This window comes from Triturus cristatus, chromosome 10 (assembly GCF_964204655.1).
Source record: "Triturus cristatus chromosome 10, aTriCri1.1, whole genome shotgun sequence".
Taxonomy (NCBI): domain Eukaryota; kingdom Metazoa; phylum Chordata; class Amphibia; order Caudata; family Salamandridae; genus Triturus; species Triturus cristatus.
Window position 1 is genome coordinate 996,783,031 of NC_140593.1, and position 23,100 is coordinate 996,806,130.

General features: G+C 50.7%; 1 protein-coding gene across 2 annotated transcripts in view; it reads left to right on the forward strand.

The window, feature by feature from the left end:
* Positions 1 to 23,100, forward strand: part of LLGL1 (LLGL scribble cell polarity complex component 1) — a 380,830-nt gene that overhangs the window by 220,722 nt on the left and 137,008 nt on the right. For both annotated transcript variants that reach the window (XM_085628972.1, XM_085628973.1), the window contains exon 12: positions 12,884 to 13,037. In XM_085628972.1, the coding sequence (XP_085485098.1) occupies positions 12,884 to 13,037 (154 nt within the window). The remainder of the gene's footprint in view (positions 1 to 12,883; positions 13,038 to 23,100) is intronic.

A 23,100-nucleotide genomic window follows, 5' to 3' on the forward strand; every position in this document is an offset into this window, starting at 1 on the left:
GGGGTACAGGGCTCATGCACCTGCACCCTCACCACTGGTATAGTGTACCCAGCTAGATAGGGGGTGATCTATGCCAGGGCAGTGGGTTGTAGGCATGGCACACAGGGATGTGTGCCATGTCGACTCTCCACTTTGTTCCGCATCAAAACACGCAGCCTGCAAAGGCAGTGTGTGTGTAAAAGTACAGGGCCTCTAAGAGTGGCACAATAAGTGCTGCAGCCCTAAGAGGCCTTCCCTGGTCACAGTGCCCTTGGTATCTGTGGTACCATTTACGAGGGGCTGACCTGTGGCCAGAGAGTGCCAATTGGGTTTTGATTTCAATGCAGTTTTAGGGAAAGAACATAGGCCCTGGGTACCTGTTTGGCAGGAGCCCATGGCACACTTAGTCAAAGTACATCAGCAATTGAGCAAAAAGCGGGGGCAACCATGCAAAAAGAGGGCACTTTCTTACACTCTACAATTTGCTTATGATCAAATACTTTTTTTTTTTTTTTTTAAGTTTGAAAAACCTTTATTGAATTAGTGCATGGTACATCAGTGCAGTCATCACATCATATCCTATACTGTAGCAGTACACATACCTCCCCCCCCCCCCCCTCATCATACCCCAACACTGATGAGTTCAACTTCCCCCCCACCCCCCCCCCTCCCTCCCCTATATAATTTCAATGCAGCCCCAGGAATCTCATCATAAAGTCCGACCTGTTACAGTACATGTTATTATTATTTGAAGCAGTCCACCATTTATCCCCAATATGCCACTAGCAGAGCAACAGTGAATACCCCATCCACCCTGGCATGTGAGCACTCCAGTCTCCGCACTCCAGGATACCCTCCTTTTCCAGAATCCAGATACTAGAACTATTCTACTCCCCAGTCTGGTGCTCAAGCCCGGGCATTATGTTGGACTCCCTCCCGGGTATTCTACCTGCACTACCTAGGTACAGGCCTCAGTCCCCAGCTCGTCACCCGCCCCCAATGCCGTGTCAGCGTCGCCTTCCTTGTTCCTCTCTGCTTGTGTTAACAGATACGCGGTTGACGGGCCCCAAATGTCCCTCGGACGCGACCTTATGGGAAGAAGGTCTGCATAACCCTGTAGTTGTTCCTGCCAGGTAACCATTGAATTAATCTACTCTTTAAACTTGGGGGCTCGACCTCTACCCCATCTGCTTGCCACCTGTCTCCTAGTTAGTAATAGCCCCATTGCTAATTTTTTTTAATATTTAGTGTTAACAGCTTGGCTCAGACCCAAAAGTGCAAGCAGGGGGCATGGCTGCATCTGACCCCTATCATAGTCAAGAGACCTTCGAACATCAGTGTCCAAAACTCTGCCACCGCAGGGCAGCCCCATGCCAAATGTTCAAAGCCCGCCCCTTCCCTCCCACAGCGTACACACCTATCATTGTCTCTGAGCCCGAATCTATACAGCTTAGCCGGAGTATAATATAACCGGTGCAAAAACTTAAAATGAATAAGGTGCAACCTGCTGTTACCAGTAATAGCCATCGTCTGCCTACAGCTAAATTCCCACTGTTCATCCGTCAATGGAGTAGCCAAGTCTGCATCCCACTCTCCTCTGGCACGACTGGGAGTGGTCGGTATCGCATCCTGCGTGTGTTTATATAATGGTGAGATTGCATGGCGGGGGGTGCTGTCTGCAAGAAAGCATGCAGAGGAGCAAATATGGCAGCTCCGCGGGGGAAGTCAGGGGTCACCGCCTTAAGACTTTGCCGGAGTCTGGTGTAAAGAAACGTGTCCATTACGGTCGGTACATGTTCACCAAAAAACTGTTCCCTTGTACGAAACTGCCCCGCTAGATACAAGTCCCCCCAGGGGAAATACCGCAGTCCGTCAAGCATCTTCCGACAAATACCCTCCTCCGTCACCCGTAACACGGGACTTCGTGCCAACACCAGTCTGGACTAATACATCACAGGGGACCCCAATTGCGGGCTATCCGCTGCCAGGCCCGTATAGTACAATCCACTGTGGATGGATCATGTGCCTGTTCCCTCACTGCAGTGAAAAGATAACCGGACGGAGGCGTCTGGGCCATATAACCATCTCCGACCACCAAATGAGGCATGAAAGGCGGCGGGTGGAACCAAAAGGTGGCAAAGTGGGCTTGTGCACAGTAGTAATAGAATTCAAAATCAGGGACTTCAAATCCTCCCTGGTGATATGGCAGCATAAGCGTGGCTAAGTTAAGGCGCGCTTGCTTCCCGCCCCATATAAGCCTCGTGAGTTGTGATTTCAGTGTACTGAAGAAGAATCTCCCTGGGTGGTATGGGATATTAACAAACAGGTATAAAAGCTTCGGTAGCAACACCATCTTAATCAGCGATATCCTTCCTGCCATGGACAGGGGAGTCTCAGCCATTTGGTAACGTTGTCGGTGATTTAGGTAATTTAGTCTCATTAATGCATCTTTATCTCTGGAAACTTGTATACCCAAATACTTCAAGTCGTCCGATTCCCACACTAGGGGATAGTCCATTGGATATGGTACAGTATTTCCAGTTAAGGGGAAGACCGCCGATTTTGACCAATTTATTTGCACGCCCGATATGACGCCAAATTTGGTTATCTCACGCAGTATAGGATTTAAATTGACCTGGGGTTGTTTCACATATAGCGTCATGTCATCCGCATATAATGAAATAAGCAGTTGTCTAGAAGGGTATATCAATGCTTTATCATTATGGTGCTGCCGGAGTTTCGCCGCTAAGGGTTCAATGGCAAGGGCAAACAAAATAGGAGATATTGGGCACCCCTGGCACGTGCCCCTGGAAATATCAAAGGGGGGCGATTTAGCTCCATTTAGAAGCACTGACGCCACTGGCCGACTATAGAGCAGCTTAATCCAGTTTAAGAAAGTGTACGGCATTCCCATACGCTCCAATACACCCAGCAAGTAGTCCCACTCCAGGGAGTCGAACGCCTTAGTAGCGTCGAGGAAAAACCGCTACTGCCGAGCTATTGGGATCAATGTCCTATAGCACAGCAGCCAGCGTCCGAAGGTTATGCGATGTGGCCCGGCTGGGGACAAATCCCGCATGGTCAGGGAGAACCAACCGCTGCATCAGCAGGCCCAACCTAGTCGACAACACTTTAGCAAGTATTTTAGTGTCACAATTTAGTAGCGATAAGGGGCGGTAGGAGTCACAAGAGAGAGGCGACTTCCCCGGTTTCAATAACAAGGTTATTAAGGCCTCGCGCATAGTTCCGGGCAGACTACCTTCCTCCAATTCCGTGTAGAATACTTCCTTCAGAATGGGAGCAAGTATATTAGCATAGGTTTTGGAAAATTCTATAGGCAGGCCATCTGACCCAGGCGCCCTGCCAGACTTCATCTGCATAATAGCCTCTGTAATTTCGTCTAATTCCAACTCCAGGTTCAAGAATGTTTGCTGATTTTCCCCCAACCAGGCCAGAGCCGTGTCCTCCAGATACTCATGCAGATGAAGAGGAGCACCCCGCTGAGAAGAGTACAGCGCTCTGTAAAACTCACAAAATGTGGTCAATTGGTCCGGGAGATTTCTATGTATCTGACCTTGCCCATCCTGTATCTCCGTTATGTAGTTAGAGAACCTTGGGGACCGGATCGCTGCCGCCAGAGCCTTCCCCAGCCTATCCCCCTCCCCGTATCGTCTGGCCACGTGCGGTTTCCCTCTAAATTTAAGTTCCCTGTCCGCCATCACACCAAATTCCGTCAATTTGTTACGTATGGTAGCCCTGATCTCACACCCATCCGTATTTCCACTAGCTTCCTGTTCTAACGCTTTCAACTCATCTTCCAGTCTGGAGAGGTCTCTGCGCAACTCCTTAAGAATGCCACCTCCTTTGGAAAAAACACCATCCCCCGGACCGTCACTTTGAACGCTTCCCATACAATGGTCATACTGGAGACCGATGTGATATTGCGCTCAAAAAAGTCCCGTATATCTTGTTCTGGTTCTGCTTTAAACACAGCGTCCTGCAAGTGTGAAGGGTTGAGTCGCCAGCTATTATATGGGTAGTGTTGTAAAGGAACCTGTAGTGTCACCACCACTGGGGAGTGATCTGAATACGTTCGAGCTAGGTGGGTCGCATCCCGCAGCCAGTGGGCCATCCCAACCGATAGGAACATGTAATCCAATCTAGCCCAGGATGAGTGGACTGCCGAGAAGTGTGTACCCTCCCGCCGCCCAGGGTGTATGTGCCACAAGAGTCCAGTAATCTTCTATCACCTACTATGTCGCTCAATGTTCTGTGCGTAAGCGTGAAGTGCGTTGGAATGACTCGGGACCTATCTATCCGGGGTCGTAACGTCGTATTAAAGTCCCTGCCCCAAATGACATATGCGGTGCCTATCTCTTGAATTCTATTCCATAACCTAGTAAGAGTGTGGGGGTCATCAGTATTGGGGCTATAATAATTAGCAAACGTCACCCCATGAGAGTAGAGCGTCCCCCCAAATGAGGCAAAATCTGCCCCCGCTTGAAAAGGATAGCCACTCCGCGGAAATAGCTGGAGTAGCATGCAAAGCAGCGGTGTACTGCCCATCGCGAGGCAAATAAAGGCGCGCCGCCAGGGCCTAGATGGGTCTCCTGTAACATAGCTATATCGATATGATGACGATCTAAGTATCCAAGCACCTGTCTTTTCTTCCTGGGGTTTTTCAGGCCTCGCACATTCCATGTTGCAATCGTCAATCCATTAAAATCCCGTGTGGTGTCTGCCAAAGTATGCACTACAATAATCTGTACCCATCGCTGCGTCAAGAATTACTTAAAGTGTAATCGGGCAACTTGCAACCAAATACCCCCCGTCCAACTCCCACACCAGCAACCCCAACTTGCCGTGTACAGAATACCTCCCCTCCCAAACACTTGTCAATGTCCCACATTGACTGTCCCTCATCTTCAAATATTCGGGGGATGCCCACATAGGGAACGCGTGAGGCTCACGACCCGCCCCCTCCCTCCTTACTTTCACCCACACACCACTCCACTGTTAAGTGGGCAGCTGTCGCGGGACGGAAGGGAGGTGCCGAGCAGGACATCATGCTGGAGACCAAAAAAAGGGAAAATAATACATCACCAACTACAGGCCCATCAGTCACAGCATATTGTCCAGGAGAGTCACAGAATGAACCAATGTCCCGAGGAGACCCTTGTCAGGGTCCGATAGTGGGGAGTGTGATCTAGAGCGTCGTTGCTCCTCCGGGCCACTGGGCGCCACACGCCGGTGCCGCTTAAGGAAATCTTCAACCTGCTGCGGGTTCTGGAAGAAGTGCTGCGTGCCTTTGTGTTATCCGCAACCGCGCCGGATACAGCATAGCGTAAGAAATGTCCTGCGCTTGAAGCTTCTTCTTGACTGCAGAAAACTTACGCCTGGCATCCTGAACTGATTGGGTGAAATCGGGGTAGAACGCCAATATGGTATTCTCATAGTGAACTTGCTTCTTTTCACGAGCTAGCCGCAGAACCGCATCCCTGTCACGATAATTCAAGAAGCTGGCTATCACCGGCTGCAGCGGCGACCCCGGGGGGGGGGGGGGCGCGAGGGGCGAGCCCCCAGCGATCGGGGGGGGGGGGGGCGAGCCCCCAGCGATCTGTGCGCCCTCCACTGTAAGATGCGCTGAAAAGGATTCCCTGCCGAATAGTTCCACAACCAGCCGTTCTATGAAATCTTCCATGTGTCCCACGTTTGTGGATTCCACCAGGCCAAGAATACGAACATTATTTCTTCGGGAGCGAGCCTCCAAATCCTCATTTTTTCCCGCAATTATCTTTAGTAGCTGTCCATTTGCGACATTTGCCCCCGGCTGGAAGCAGCACCATCCTCCAGGTCCGAAACCCTGGTCTCAGCTTCTTTTATCCGCTCCTCATGTTGGTCGAGCTTATTAACCACGGCCTCCATGCGCATGTTCATAGTGTCGATCTTGTTACCAATGGACCTGAGACTGTGCTTCATGCCCAGCAGAAGGGCCTTCCAGTCCTCTTCAGGTGCTTCTGAGGCGCCCGAATCAGCATGTTCCTGCGAGGCCGACCTGGACGCTTTGCGTGTTTCAAATGGCTGCTTGGTCTATTTTGTATCCGTGCGTCCCATCTTGCATCTCTCCAATCCAGGCAGCCGCACAAACAGGGTGTCAAGAGAGATTAGCAACCACAGCAATTACTCCAAATCCGGGCTTGTAGCTATCCCCCGCAGCGTAGGGCCACTATCCCCGTCACATGCGTGGTCAACAGCAATATTTATGACATCAAATGGCGGTAAATCCAATCAGTCTATCGCTCTGACACCCCCAATATCTCCAGCATTCCACCACAGAATGCAGCTTTACGCATGGAGTATAGCCTATGTTCGAATTTCCTTCCAACAGTTTGCTGCTCAGTAGGGAGCAACGCTCCGCAGGGGCCCCGGGAAAGGCACGGCACGTTTATTCCCTCTGCCACTGTCCGCCGTGAGTGATCACCCACCTTCTGCTAGGCTGAGTATCAGGTCGCTGTGCTTCCGCAAAATGGCCGCCAGACTACACCATCATCGTCCCGGCTGGCAATAACTCCACGCTGAGCAGAAATCTCCAACCCTGCACACCTCCGGTAAACCTTCAAGGGTCCCGCTCCGCTCTCAGGAATTTCAGGCAGAACTCCGGGATCCGCTCCCCCACCTCTGGTCGCAAGATGCCAGGTAGATAAAATGGCCGCCTCCGCCTGCACTCTCGACAGCCTCCTAATGCCGGCGCTGTCCGCGCACCATGGAGGCCGAGTACGCGCCGCAACCTAGCGGGTTTCAGCGGAGAGCTCCCCCGACTCCTCCATCCAGTGGCGCTTCTAGCCGCATCTATGTCTCCAAGCGCATCACAAGCCGGCCGCCTCCAGCGATACGCGGCCGAGGCTTCCGCGCCCCAGTCCGCAACGACGTCAGATCCTTCCAGCACCGGGAGGCAGCTCCAACGCACCTTCCGTGCCTACCGCTAGGCCCCCGTGAGTCTGCAGAGGACGCGGTGATGCCAAGCCCCCGGAGCTCCAGTACACCAGGGCAACTCCTCCACCGCCGCGGTCCCGGGCTTGCCGTTCTCGAGCGTCCGCCTCCCGGCTCCGACCTGAAGCGCGGGGGGCCGTCCCAAGCAACTACAGTAGCGCTCCCGGGATTCTCTCCAGCTATTAGGCAAGCTCGGTTACCTCTAGATACAGCAACTCGTCCGACAGCTAGTGGTGCCTTCGGGTGCTAGCTTCTCCAACTCAGGATGGGGATGAAGTATATTTCCCTGCTCGGTAAGGCAAGAGCCTCACAGGCGTGCGGCCATTTTGGTTGTGCGCCACCTAGCGCCCCCGGCTTATGATCAAATACTTAAAGTTGATTCGGAAGACCAATCCGCCGCACACATAATGTCCACCAGACGAGAAGCAGTGGAAAAAGCTTCAGAGGTCATAGCCCCTCTCACTGAATCATCATGTAACGTAACTGGTGCTATGTAAAGTGCTCTGATACCTGATTGGATTCGGGTCAAGTTTGCGCTATATAAAACTCTGTAAAGAAAAAAACTAAATGAACTCCGAAAAGAGAGACCTCCATTCCAGCTTCGGACAATAACCCTTTAACCCAATGGGCCACGGTAGCCGGAAAGACTGGGCGGAAAGGTTTCTGCAAAGAGATCAACAAATGTTCTGTAAAATCGCTTTGCAATTCATGCATACAGTCTTCATAACACTTCAGACACTTGACAACACACAATTTCTGATGTAACACATCTGGAATCAGTTTTGGTCCGTCAAGACCAGTCTACAGGAAATCTGACATAAGAGGAGAGGTGAGTTTCGCCGACCATTGTTTGCATGAAAGACCCTCGTTCGCAGGCCAATCTTTTTGACAACAAGTGGATGTTCACCTACCGGTTTACCATCTAGATGGGGATCACCTGCTGAGATAACCGAACGGAAATTGTTCATCGTCCAATAAACCAGACCCTGACTAGCAGTATCTGTCAGGAAATTCACAATCATATGAATTCAGTATCCCGCAGGACCCACACTCCACTCACTACACCAGCAAACCCATCTACACCAGGCTGCTTCTTAGCGTTTGTGCGTAGAGGGAGCCCAAGATTCTGAAGGGAAGAACGCATCCTGTGAATCTCCTGTCACTTGCCAGCGTTGCCTGAAAGTCTCCAAGTCATGAGAGACAATAGCTGATGAGTCACCAACCGCTTTGGTAAGCCCATCTGATCTGCGAGAAGATCCGGGCAAGATGGAAGACGCACTGAAGGTGCACAGGACAGATAAAGGGCCACTCCCCCCGACCCCCACCCCTGTCACCACTGAGCCGCAACAGGCTCTCCAGCCCCACTGACTGGGATCGGATTCTATTATCACCTCCAGAATCGAAACTAAAATGGTATTTCTGTTACAGGCATCACTATGCTCCAACCACCATGACATCGCCATCCTGGCCTCCTCTGACAGAATAATCTGGTCCAAGTAAGCTAAACCTCGGCAAAGGTGCATGATCTTCAAATGCTGAAGGGCCCGATTAATGAAGGGGGCCTGGAAATATCACCTGAATGGAGGAAGCCATGAGTCCTAAAAGGCGAGCCAAGATTCTCAAGGATATAGTCAGAGAGGCAAGTCTCTCCTCAACTCCTTGATGGAAATCTGCTTTTTTCATGGAAGCAACAGCTGGGCTAGGATCTAATCCAACTGGAACCTCACTGGAACCCCAGGAACTCCATCGTCTGAGAGGGAATCTTAATAGACTTTTCCGAGTTGATGACAAACCTCCGATCCTCAAGGAGCTGGGTTGTCCAAGAGACATGAAGGACCAAGTCCGTGCCCTGTGCCATTACCAGAATGTCGTCTAAATATATGATCAGCCAAACCCCCCGCTCCCAAAGGTATTGAACCATTGGTCGAAGTAGCTTAGTGAAACACTAAGGAACTGAAGACCAGCTGAATGACCTGGTGGTAACCTCGAACCACTGATGACTCCGCTGGAAATGAAAATATAGGAACTGCTAGATAAGCGTCCTGGAGGTTGAGACGAACCATCCAGTCTCCGTCTTGTAAAAGATCTCACAACAGGTGTATGCCTTCCATCTTGAAATGGTGATACACTTTCCATGTATTAAATTCTTTGAGATTGAGAACTAAGCAGAAACCCTGATCTATCTTTGGGACCAGAAATATAGTGCTGACATAACCATGTGGGTGAGAGGTCGATTTTGCACTAGAGAAGACACTTCGTTGTCTATGAAATTGCTCTCTGTTAGGGTAAAAATGGAGAGAAGTCAGTCATATCCTCCGGAGAGGGGAGGAGTATAACTCCAGTTGGAAGCCCTGAACAGTCTGCAACACCAACGGATCCTGAGTAATTACCTTCCAATTGTTTATGAAAACCTTATCCGCCCCCTCCCCACTATAATGTCTGGGATTGAATAATCTTTACCTGAATAGGTTTTATGACTGGCGTTATTTTCTCACTTGTAACCTCCTAGTTGGGCATGACTATGGCCGCCTCTACTGCAGGTCAGGTAGAAGTTAGAATGTGGAGCATCACCTCTTCCTCTGGCTGCATTTCCCCACAAAGTCTGGTAGAATCCTCAGCCAGGCACCCGACGTCTGAAGCGTTCGGCCCTGACAAAGGCCACTAATGAAAAAAAAAAATTCTAAGAGGATTGGGCTTTATTCAAGGCAGAAAAGGTGGACATGTCTTTCCCCAAATCTTTTACAAACTTGTCTTCAAAAATTAAGCCGTTGGCTAGGGATCCCGCCCCCGTAGAGGCCAAGTCAGCAAGTTGAGGATCAAACCTCATGAGGAAGGATTTGCGTCTCTCTGTAGACAAGCCGCAGTTAGTGTTGCCTAAGAAACAGAGTGCTCTTTGCGCCCATTCAAGAGTCTCATTAGGGTCAAGTTAGAAACTGGCGTCCTTGGCTTTGACTTCTAAATCCAATATTTTGGTGAGGGGTCCAGGAAAATCCAGCAGTTTGGCTTGGCATCTGTCTCAAGCCCTGTCTAGCCCCTTCTTAGGATCCTTTGCAAATTTCTTTTGAAATGTAGCCATACTGGGGTCTAGTTCAGGGGTATCCGTTACTTTGCTCCGAAGAGAGGGTCTGAGCATTCTGACCTTGAAGTATAGCTCACTTCATGCTCAAAACCCTGATGTATATTATCCTGCACATAGTGTGTGACTTACATGCAGGGCACCCATTCAGTGGATCTGAGATGTACTATAAGGATCAAAAAGGAGATTCTTGTTGGTCGGAACCTCCAACGTATCATGATGGGCTTAGCGTTTGCGCTTAGTAGTGTGGCGTTGCTTTTCCTGGTCGTCTTTAGTCAGAAGAGGAAGGAGAAAAGGGAGAGAACACATCTGCCACCCTAGGGGTGGAAATCGTGGAGGTACCCAGTGTGCCTTGTTAATTGGAGCACCCATAGCCATTGTCCCAAAGGACTGGAGATGCCATCTGCGAGAACACCTTAGCCGAGAATGAACTCTTAGAAGCTGCTTGACGGGCGAAGCTCGATTCACTCAAATTCAATCCCTGCACATAGGAATCTTGTGAGGGACCTCTTAATACATGTCTACCATAATGTGCCGATGGCTGATTAAAGGAGTGCAAAGCCTTAACGCACGATTCACTGAGTCCTGCACATGTGAATCTAATGCCTCTACCAACAGCCCTTCCATGTGGTGCTCGTAGGGCACCTGTTCATACTCCACATAATCCTCGCCCTCCTCAGTGAAGTACGCCATCCTGAGAACTCAAGGGGTGTAAGAGGTTCAGGGGGAGAGTATGCCCAAGGGTGAATTGAGATCTCTAGAGACTCACAGGGCCATGTGCCCAAGCCAGCAGTCTTTTTATTCAAATATTGGCAAAGAAAAAAAAAATATATATATATATATACACCCCCCCCCCCCCCCCCCCCCCCCCCCAACCCCCTTGTTGTTATTGGGCCCCATTGGGCAATCAAAGGGACAGGGAGGCACTGCCTCGAACACATGCCGCGCGAGCAGCCAATCCGAAGATAACTACTCCGATCGGTGCCTCGCGCATGGCGAGACTGATGAACAATATAAGAGGACTTCCCTGTTTTTGTGCACGAAGCGCACTTGGCCCAGCTCCTGTCCCACTGCTGGCCAGGCGATCGGGAGTCTACTTCATGTGAGCTTGAGTGCTCAGGCACCCATAAGCAAACCAATACAGTTGAATAACACTCAAGCAATTCAATAAGCACAAATAGATAGCGCTGTGTGTATATATGTATATATGTGTGTGTATATATATAATGTGTGTGTGTGTGCAGTGTTTATTTAGCTTAGCTGCTGCAGCAGCAAAGAGGAAGGTCTAAAGTTCTATGGACATTTATATTCTTGCATGACCCCTGTCATTGGTGGAGAGAGTCTAGCTGTGAGGACTCATTGGTTATTTAGTTTAAAGTTTGATTGGCTGCTGTATTTTCTTAAGTAAAGAAAGAGAAGCATAATCCGAAGCCTTCATTCCTGACATAGATTTGTTCTCTAACTAGTCTCATAGAGTGGGATGACTTGACGATTGACGGTTGAGCAGCTTCTATGCATTTCAACATGTACTCTTCTTTTAGTTTATTGATATCATGTGCATTCCCAATTCTCACCCTTTTTTTGAGGTCACCTTAGCAAGAATAGCAGCAAACCACTGCCACCAGTGTTCTCTATTTTACCTGCCAGTACTGTCAGGGAAGCTATAATCAATAATATGAAGGGGGTGGGTGGGGTGTCAGTCACCATCAGGGAGGTTTGACAACGGTGGTCCCGGCCATATGGTTACAATTCTTGTACTGGTCTTCTGTCAGGGTAGTTCTTTTCTTTCCGTTCCTCAGTTGTCTTCTCTACTGAGTCAGTCAGAACTTGAGCCCAGTTGTGTTATCTTTCTGCCTCTCATGGACCAAGTCCACTTAAGACATTACCTATTGCGATGGCTAAGCTTAGTCTTTGTGGAATTGGATCACCAGGCCCTTACTTTTAGCCGCCCACTACCATGCGGTTTCTGAGCTGCCAGAGAAGTATAATTTGGGGTTCCACAATACCCTGATTCTGGCTGGGTATATGAGTTTGTATTAGAGGTGCATGGCGCGAAGTTTTCGCTTCGCTCCATCAAAAGTATTTTGTTACTGTCCAAGTTTAGTGTAGTCTGAATATACAAGTATTCTGGAGAGCTGATTCTGGTCTTTAATCTCAAGATGAATAAATTGACTCTTTGAAAGGTATCAAATTCTGATGTCGGTCTGCCAAGGGCTTGGATAAGCACAACGTAGACCAGAAACAAACATGGTTGCCAGACTGATGTCACACAGGATACCATCTACCCATCTGGCCTGAACATTTGTTGTAGTCATTGGGGGAGGTCCAAGAGATACTCAGAAAGATGCTCCATGTTTTCTTGTAGCCTTGAACTATTATTACAAGAAGTGTTTGCATTTAGGGTTTGACTTTATGGTTGTAGACTCCTCAAAATGTATAACTTGTTGGAGCTTTGAAGTGTTGAATCCCAGATTATGAAAGCATTTGTCAGTCTCCTAGTGTTCCAACCCCAACTGGCCGTTTTTCTGTAATTTTTTTAAGCAATCACAAATCTGATTCAATACATTATGGCTTTCAGACCAAGAAGGGAAGCAACATGTCTCCTCCACATGGGTATTGCTGTAGTTGGAAATAGTTGTATTTCCATGACTACCATTTTGAAGAATTGGCAGTGACGCAAAAGGTGGTAAACTGGTGTAAAAAGAATATGATCTCTTACTTTTGGTTCTCTGTGCCCATTGCACAATAGCACTAAGGAACACTTAGTTTAGTGAGGTTACAGGCCCCTGGTTTCTGTTGGAGAGTATGCTCTTGTTAATTCTTTTTCCTCTGTTCCAGACATGAGGATGGCACAGTACGATTCTGGGACGCTTCTGGAGTTTCGCTGAAGCCACTGTACAAACTCAGCACTTCCCCTATCTTCCAAACAGAGTGTGAACACAACGACAGCCTGAACCAGAGCAGTGAGGAGGAGTGGCCGCCCTTCCGCAAGGTATAAGATATGCTGTTACTCTTGAATGCAAAAGCAGTGATGGGGAGAGCACAACCTTGTCTTGTTGTAGGAACAGATCAAATTAAAACCCTATTTTTGTGGTGAGAAGAAGGCGGAGAAAAAGCCAAAGCTGAAAGTGGTTGAATAAGCGTGAATAATGAGGACATCATGGAGGTTTTGATGGTCTGCCGACCACCCTAAAACTCTTGTCTTTCTTATCCCTATTTCTCGCAGTACATGTTTGTTTCCACAGCAGCAATGAGAGTTTCCAGGTAATACCATAAATGACAGAAGATGCTTTTTAGCTCATATTTTGCAGCCTATCATTTGTCATAGTTTTCCCATATCCAGGTTTTCTGCTCTGCAGTGTGCACCTTCTTTGAGGGATGAAAGCCTGCATTAGTGGAGTCAAATGTAAGTGGGATGCTGTGAGGGTTGAGTTTGGTTAACCCTGTAAAAACCAAATGCAGATTTTTCTGAATTCAGTTTTATAAGAAAGGGGGGTGCTAATGTAATAACTGTATGGTATTTTATATTCTGCCGATGACCTTTTTTTGCAACCAAGCACTCTAAGTGGGCTTCAGTAATCTGGCACTCTACGCATTCTCGAAGCAGGTTGTTTTTGTTTTCTGAAGTGTATTGTTTTGGAAAGTTGGCAGAGTTCTAACAGGTTCTAACAGGTTGCTGGGTGGATTTCCCTTGCATCACCATTCATAGATGGTGAGTGGAATGAAGTCTTCACTCATTCATACTCCCTCAAGAATGTACTATTTGGAGTGTTGAATCTCGAATGTTTATATTGCTTTGTATAGGGGACCAGCTCCTCCTGGCATGGGAATGCCTGAAAAGTCCAAGTGTAACATCCTAGCTCAAAAATGTGTTCCGGCACCTTGCATCCTCATGCCCTCCCACCAGTACCACCCTCCTCACTCACTGCATACCTCATGTATCCAGCCTCCACTCACTGTACCCCAAGTGCATTGACGCTGCTGCTAGTAGTTTGCTTTGATATACTAGGAACTCCATAACAAAGTGCTCTATTTTTTAACAAGTTTCAATCCATTCCCCCTATGGCCTCTTCAGATGCTCAAGAGACCTCTGAATGACTGTAGATGCAGTCCCCACCCCCTAATACAGTATGGTCAAGCACACCTTAAACATGGAAACGGCACATCTTTGGGAAAGAAGCTTGTGGCGCACGCAAGGCTTTGCAGATGCAGTGGGAACCCCACTCCTGTGAGGGCTGTAACTAGCGTTTTGTCAGAAATTAATTGCAGATGTTCAGACTTGGAGCCCACACAGGAAATCTCCAGACATTCTTTGGCTTCAACCACTGCAACAGTTGGGCTCTTTCCATTGTCTTTTCCTTCCTTGCCTCTTTAATATCTTTCCGGAGGATGTACCTTTCTCTTCTTTTCAACCTCTAACACGTTTCCTTGTTGGAGATTTTGGCTTTAGTGAAGCAAAGTAGGTCTTTTAAACGTCTCATTGTGCTATAACCATGCTGGGCTTCTTCAGAAACCAGCACTGAAAGGGAGTCTACTCTGGCCAAACTGAATTTTTTAATGTAAATTCATGTGACCTCTTTATAAATCTGTATTAAAATCAACATTGTTGCAATAAACATATAGAGAAAGTGCTAAGGACTTTCTTTTTGGCACCGTATGTTGAATAATCCATGCATCGATTATGTGTGTTCACCAGAGTTCTATGGTCAGCCAAATTGATCTCATATGCTCTTCTACGTGGCATGACCCTCAACATCGCGAGAAGGAAAATAAACTCCACCAAAAGTAAAAATGTTACACAAATCCATTAAGGAGTGGCATCGGAGTTGCTACTCTAGGATATGTAGATTGCATCTTAAGGTGACCTTTAAATGATGCCTCTGTAATCTTCCTAAGATGTCTGGCCATTAGTTTCTTGCTGGCTCTTGCCCTCGGGAGGTAGTGTGTATGAGAGTCCATATCCATGCTAGACACAAGCAGATCTAAACACCTACATCCAAGGAGCTTACTGGCTGTAACCACTGAAATAAATTCATGCGTAGGCTTTTCTTTCATCAGGAAACCCTAGGACCCATATTATTTGTGTGCCGAACACCAGCTTCGATTTCACCAGTTGGAAAATTAGGATGGTAAAATCGGAGGAAGATTCGGCTGGGCCTGCAGACACAAGCACACTTTTTACTCTCCCCAACCTCATCTTACAGCAGGATGGAGTGCTTCGATGAGTCTCCGTGCTTGCTTCTTGTCCATTGACTTCCTCCACACCCCCTTCCTACACCACATCCTTCCCGACACTCCCAGTTGCTGTAGTAAATGAGATTAATAATCTGCATTGAAGAAAGAATTCTGGGCATAATTTAACCTGGAAATAAAACTGGTCAGCGTGGTTATTCCCCATTCTGTGGGGTTTAACTTGTAATTGCATGGTATCCTATATTACCACACAGTATCAGTGTTTACGAGTGGCGCTTTTGCACCCCACCAGCACCATGCAGCTCTTAATTGGGGCCTTAGAAAGTACTGTGGCTTTGGCGATGCAAGTGGCTAAACATGAGTGCTGTGCATTCACTGTTCCCTGTTCGGAAAATGTATGCCAGGGCAGATCCTCTATAATGGCGGTGGAGCATCGCCCCACTCAGAGTCCGTGAAAGAAAAATAAAATGATAATAAAACAACATCATTTTATTTTTCTGTGACTTGTTTAGGCCTGGTGTAGGGTGGGGCGGGCCGGGAGTAATGGTGAGCACTTAGAACTGCGCATGTCAGTTTGGCCAGCTGTCTTAGATCGGCCAAACAGACAGGTGCATTTCTATTTCTCCAACCCAGCTGTGTTCACAGCTGGTTTGGAGAAATGCTGCAGGCTCCCAGGGACTGTCTGAGCAAAAGACCCGGCCGCTCAGACCGATCCTGGCGTTGCTCTCATAGCATGAGAGCAGCGTCTGGATTGGGTAGGGAGCCTGCTTTCCCAGAGACTGCTGGGAGAGCACAGAGGCAGGCGTCGGAGGCAGCAGCAGCGAGAAGAAAGGTATGTTTTTGGAAAATTATTTTTTTCCCGTACTTTGCCCCTGCCCGCCCTTCCCACGCACCTTCCCCCCCACTCTACCTCCCCCCCCAACTCTACCTCCCCCCCACCTCAACGCCACCACTGTCGATTTATGGTGGTCCCCACTGAATTTAGGAATAGGCTAAAACCTTTTTCTTTCTGAATTGAGAAGCATATGTTTTTACTTGCCTCCTCCTGCGATGGTGTGAGTGTTTACAAAGCCTTCCCTGCATACCAGTCTTCTGATTACACCCAAGATCGCATTGCAATACTAATGCTAGAATCACAACTGTAGACTGCTCGCCCTTTAATCGTTGTTTAACGCTGTGCTGTGGCAAGATAGGCTTGCCCTTCCGAAAGGGCAAACTAGAGACAATAATTCACAAATAAGAGGAATTTTATTGCTAAGAACTGTTATGCTAGACATTCACGTATATTTTTCACAATGACCCCACCAATGCACTGAGTATTCCATCTACTTGGAAACTCCCTCCCCGAACCACTGATTGGACATCACCTTCTTCAAGTGACCCAGCAGTTCGGAGTCCCTCGATCATGTATTTATTTGAACACTTGTAGTCAAGTTTAGTTGGCTCTATATGAAATTGGGGCATTGCAGGGACTACTCGATGTAGAATCTGATATTTGTGATTGCTAATCATCCAACAGACTGACAAGGCTGGGGTTGAGTCCATTTCATGAAGTGTAAGACTGACTCATGACTAACCCTAATCTAACTCATCCTTAGGTGCTGGAAGTATGGGTGTGGGGGGGGGGGGGTACTGCAGCACTCCCTAAATACGGTGCTAGATCTCAGAAGTTGAATGAACAATAAAGATATCTTTCAATTTTATTTTTATTTTGGCATATTTGTTGTTCGTTCTAGTGTCTGGCTATGGCTTCTGACAACTTTAACATGGAGATTGGTGTTTACTTTTCTTACTCTACCTGCAAAGTTAGAGCATTTTGTAAGGTGAACTATCTGACAATATTGCTTGAGTAAAGGGAGTGTGAAAGGAAAGGCTGTAGGATGTCATTTTTTTTTTTCTAACAACAAAACGTAAATACCTTTAAATAAATTGTTATGGGGGCGTGGCCGAGATGGCGGCGAGGTAGGACGCGTTTGCTGGAGCTCCTGCCCGCCGTCCACCGACACTAGCTTCGTTTAGCCCTTAAGCGACCTGCGGATGACCGCTGGCACTGGCGAGGACTGTCCCGGGAGGTGCCGACCCTGACTGCCGTGGAGCTTGGCGGCGTCCGACCTCTCTGTGTAGCCAAGGGCGGGCCGGCAGCGAAGCGACCAGGCCGGCGCCCGGGGGGCGCCCCGTGGAGGCTTCACAGGAGCGGCGGCCCCGCGTGGGGACCGTCGAGGCCAGCAACCTTTATCCCGGCCTCTACCCTAGGGCCCGCCGGCCGGCACGCCTGGTGGGCCGCTGGAGCTTTGGGACCGCGGCGACCTAGGCGGAGAAGAGAGGCGGCCTGCCGGAAACCGTGGTGCCCTGGGATTCGGCGGACCCGGAGCCGGGGTCGTTCCTCCCCCACGTCAGCGAAGCCTGGGCTGGCACTGGACGCTGCCCCCTGGGGTAGCCCCAGAAGAAGGCGAGGACCGGACGGGGCCCCGGAGCGGGCGGAGGGCCGCGCTGGGGGGGCCCGGATCTGGCGGCCCTCCACACACATCTTTACCTTCGCGGACTGCCTTCCTCCTATCCCCGGAGTATCCCGGAGCCCAGCAGCGGTGGTGACAGCGCCTGTCTCTTGGTTCGGGGCGGAGCGGTGTACAGCAGCGCTATATCGCGGACACGTGGTGGAGGCCCGGCCGGATCCCCGGCCTGGAGTGGAGAGAGCGGCCCGTAGCATGGTCTGGCTGAGCCCGGAGGCGCTGAGACTGAGACACGTGGCGGCCGAGCCCAGGTAGGAGACACCTATATTTATCCGGGAGTGGGGGGCTCGGCCCTCCAGCGCAGCGGCGGGAGAAGACCCGGGTGGCTGGCCCTAGCCTTGCACAGCGGAGGAGCGCCGGCCGGAGGGGTGACAAGCCGGATAGCTAGGGGCCGAGAGGCGACCCGGTGGAAGACCCGCGGGAGAGAGGGATTGTAGTGGCTGGACACCAGGCCCTGGGGTGTGTGGGCCCCTCCCCTCTAAATACTCTCATGGACAGTGTGGCTCCCTAGCCGGCATCCCCGCAAGACACTCAGCTTGGCCCTACTTGGCAGCACGGGGTGGGGGCCTGGAGACGGCTTGTGACTTTGGATCCGCCCTACTGGGGTTTATGTCCTGGTCCCCCCCGCTCGTAGCGGGTCCGACGTGCCTCTTGGTGCGAGCCCTTTAGCGGAGTCCCTATGACTATGCCCTCATCTAGGGCGAGGAAGTAGAAACCTCTAAGGGACATCTTTGGGCGCGCTCATTCTGTATCCAGCCCCGTGGCCGTGACCCCCGCGATGGCGACTCCTCAACACCCTCCCAGTGCCGGGGATGAGCCGATCACTAAAGCGTACATGGAGTCCCTATTCCAAACCCTCAGGGCGGATCTTCAGGCGGTGAAGGCTGACCTCACGGCTGAGATAAAAGAGATCCGCCGTGATGTTGATGCCGTGGGGGAGCGTGTGACCACCCTGGAGGACAAGAGCGATACCACCGTGTCGGACATAAATACACTCCAGCAGGAGGTTCTCCGCCTGCAGGATCAGCACCTAGACGTCCAGACTCACCTGGAAGATTTGGAAAACAGATCCCGCAGACATAACATCCGTATCCGGGGAGTGAAGACATCCGACGACACCAAAGACCTCTCCGCCTTCGCCGCAGGCCTCTTCCGCCATATCCTGGCCGCCCCGGATGGCACTGAGATCGTCTTGGACAGGGCACACAGGGTTGGCCCGCCTCGGGGGCCTAATGCCCCCCCAGCAGACATACTGGTGTGTGTTCAAGACTTTAAAACCAAAGAAGCGATCCTTACGAAGGCGAGAACCCTCCATCCTATCTCCTACAGGGGGCACTCACCGGTGCTATGCCAGGACCTGGCCCTGATTACCTTGCAGCGCCGCCGGCAGTTTTGCCCAGTGACTGAACACCTTCGGCAGCGGGGTATCCCGTACTCGTGGGGTCACCCCTTCCGCCTCATTTTTAGACTAAACGGCAAGCTCCACCAGCTACGCTCACTCACTGAATCTTGCAGACTGCTGGACATGCCACCGCCAAGCGGGGATGATGACTGTCAAAGCATCGGCTCAGGGCACGAGGCCTCTACATCGGAGTGGCGACGTCTGGGTGGGCGACGGCGAGCCTGGAGACCCAACAAAATTGACATAGCTGAGAGCCAGCGAGATGCATTGGCCTCCGCGACGGACGCTCTGGCCGGGGCGGGTTCCGGTGGTGAGTGAGCGGCTGACGTACATGCTTTACTGCACCTGGTCCAGGACCTTCCGGTGGACGGCGGGGGGGCCGAGCCTCTCCCCCTTGGTCACATCATGGCCCCCACACAGACGCTCTCCTGGTTTATCCAAGGAGACGGACACTTTCTATGGATATTGGTCTCTTTGTTTGTTTTTGCCAGTGGTTTTTATAGCTGGATCAGTTGTTTAGTAGGGGGTATTGGGGTTTGTTTGGGGTACGAACTCCCTCGTCCATATATCCCTATTGCAAATCATATGCTGCTGCGCTGTCGAGCTGCCGGTCTGGGTTGTCGCTCTCTTGTGTTTCATGTGGCTAATTGCCTGCGCCGCTACCTGCTCTACCTCTGGTCCCTAGATGCCACACACCCCTCTTAAAGTCCTCACGCTAAATGTCCGAGGCTTGAATAACCCCATCAAACGGCGAGCAATCCTCAGCTACTTGGAACACTCGAGAGCGGACATATGCCTCCTACAGGAGACACACCTTCTGGCTAAGGACCACCACCGTTTACAATCCCGGGCCTTCCCTACGCAGCTGTTCTCCTCTGCCAACTCCAAATCCGCTGGGGTAGCTATATTGGTGTCCCGCTCCTTTCCCGGTAGGGTCCTACAAAAAGGGGCGGAGATAAAGGGCCGCTTACTCACATACCAATTCCTATCGGGGGGGGGTGACCTTTGGGGTTGGCTCCATATATGCGTCCAATGAAGGACAGATCACATTCCTCCTCCAGGCCCTCGAGGAAGCCACGGCAGCCGCGGACCGCTGCCTGCTGCTGGGTGGCGACCTCAATATTGTCTTTGATAACACCCTAGATCGTTCCTGTCAGAGAACTGGGCAAAAAGGGGTCCTCACAGCTACCGGACGGGCCTGACTTCGAGATGTGGGGCTGTCGGACCTATGGCGCCACTTTCACCCGACCAGTCGCGGTTATACCTTTTATTCCGGGGCCCATAAAACATACGCACGCTTAGATTACTTTCTCAGTTCCCTGCCACTCCAGGCCCATGCCTTGAGCACTGAAATTTTAACGGCCTCCCTCTCAGATCACTCCCCGGTCCTAGCTACATTCCAGCTTCCGCCCTCCCTGCAGCCCCTTCGACACTGGCGCTTGCGCGACACGCTGCTACACCAACCGTCCGTCACCGAACAAATCCAGACAGCTATCACAAATTTCCTCACTCACAACGCTAACTCGGACACGACTCTGGCAACACAGTGGATGGCGCTGAAAGCAGTCATGAGGAGGGAATTTATAGCTATTTCCTCTGCCCACAACCGCGAGCGAAGCCGCAAGCGGGCGGAACTGTCTCAGCGCGTTTCAGAGCTCGAACAGATGCATCAAAGAACGGGTGCCTCCCGTGCTTGGCGACAGCTATGCGTAGAGAGAAAGCAGCTTGCAGCCTTAGACCAGGACAGGGCTGAGTTTGCGGCCATTCGGCTCCGACACTCATATTATACGGGGGGATAGATGCGGTCGTCTTCTGGCAAACAAGCTGCGGGAGACCAGCCAGAAGCAGGGGGTTCACACAATTCGGACCTCAGGGCGGGAGGCGATGACAGACGATGCAGCCATAGCAGAAGTATTCCGAGACTTTTATGCGGACCTCTACACAGGGGAGCTCCTGGAAGCCCAGTGCAGTGCTGATCACATAGACGCGGCCCATATGCCCTCTTTAACCCCAGCGCAAGCAGATCACTTGGATAGGGCTATTCAGACCGAGGAAGTCATCTCTGCAATATCGCGCCTCAAGCTGGGTAAGTCGCCGGGCCCGGATGGTTACACTGCTGCCTTTTATAAGACATTCTGCGGGCAGGTGGCCCCACTCCTGACGGGCTTGTTCAATACCTTTGACCAAATGGGAGCTATCCCAGGGGAAATGTTAGAGGCCGCGATAGTGGTCATCCCCAAGCCGGGGAAGGACAGGACCACCTGTGGCGCCTACAGGCCCATATCCCTGCTGAACATAGACATTAAATTATACACTAGCATCTTAGCGACTCGACTGGGCCTGCATATGGCCCAGCTGGTTGATCCTGACCAAGCGGGCTTCATCCCTCGGAGGCAAACGAGCGACAATACTAAGCGTGTTCTACATCTGATTGAAAAGGCATCCCGCACACAAGGGGAATATATGCTCCTGGCCATCGACGCGGAGAAGGCCTTCGACAGAGTACACTGGCCGTATCTGGAGATGGTTCTGGTACGGGCCGGCTTTGGGGAGAAATTGCGCACCAGAATCCTGAACTGTTATCGTTTCCCCCAGGCGACGGTCCGAGTTAATGGCTAGACCTCCTCTCGCTTCCCCATAAGCAGGGGCACTCGTCAGGGATGCTCCCTGTCGCCCCTCCTATTCGCGCTCTACATGGAGCCCCTGGCCCTTCGAGTCCGGCGGCACCCCCTTATCAACGGGATTAAATTTAGAGGGGACGTTCACACAATTAGTCTTTATGCGGACGATAAGCGGAAGCCGGGGGCGCTTGCTATCCTTTTCCCATACTTCTGTGCTTTGTGCCTTGTGCTTGTCGCTATTAATTTGTTTTAAAGTGTTTGTAACATTGTTGGACTTATAGCTCATGCATTTTCTGGGCACTGTGCTCGCTTGCTGATAGCTTGTTTTTAAAACGTGTACATATCTTAAACAGTGTGTTTTTACTCACCGCATTCCCAGCTTGGCCAGTCCCCTTTCCCCGACTGTCATCGACTTAGCCTATCTGTAACGCCGACGCCGGCTCGCAGAGGACAGTCGCCGCCATCTTAGGGGAAGGCAGGGTAGCGGTCCAGACCTTGGACGCCTCCCGCCCTCCTCTCTATGTACTTAAACAGACTGTCTTCTCGTCCGCGCAGCGGGCGGGCGCAGCGGGCGCGCCGAAGGCGCGCCTAAGTCAAGCCCGTCTGCGCCCGTCCGCGCCTGGCCCGTGCCTAGGGCCAGTCCTTCTGCTGGTTGTTCTGAAAACGGCCCTCTCTGCTGGTCCAGAGATCAGCTATTACAGATGCGTGTGAATACATGTATGCCGATCTACCCCTGCTACCCGGGTAAGCTGATGGGACACTCTTTTTCCTGCCCCCATTGTGAATTGGTTCTCCCCCCCTGTGAGCAGACGCGCTCGCCCTCTCTCCTATCCGCACAAACGCCCCTCTCATTCCCTGACTTTGAGGGCGGGGTTGGTCAACTGCCGCTCTCTCCCCCGCCATGCTAGTGAGATCTGGACATCCCTGGAGACCCATGCTTGGGACATCCTGTTTCTCACTGAGTCCTGGTTAAAAGACACCTCTAAACCCGATATTCATTTAGCTGTCCCCTCTGGGTATCTCCTAATGGGCATTAACCGAGAGAGTGGCAAAGCTGGAGGGGGTCTTGCTATTATACTTAAATCCCATCTTCATTTGACGATCCGCAAACTCACGAACACTGGACTGATTGAAGCCTTATACTTCACCATTTCAGATTCAACAGCTGTTATTTCGGCTGGGATTTTAGTGTATAATCCCCCCAATGCCTCTGCCCTCTCCCTTACTTCGCTGACTCATCAGATAGCGGATCTCTCTCTCAAACATCCGTACTTTCTGGTGCTCGGTGATTTTAATTTACACGTTGATAACCCCTCCTGTCCCCAGGCT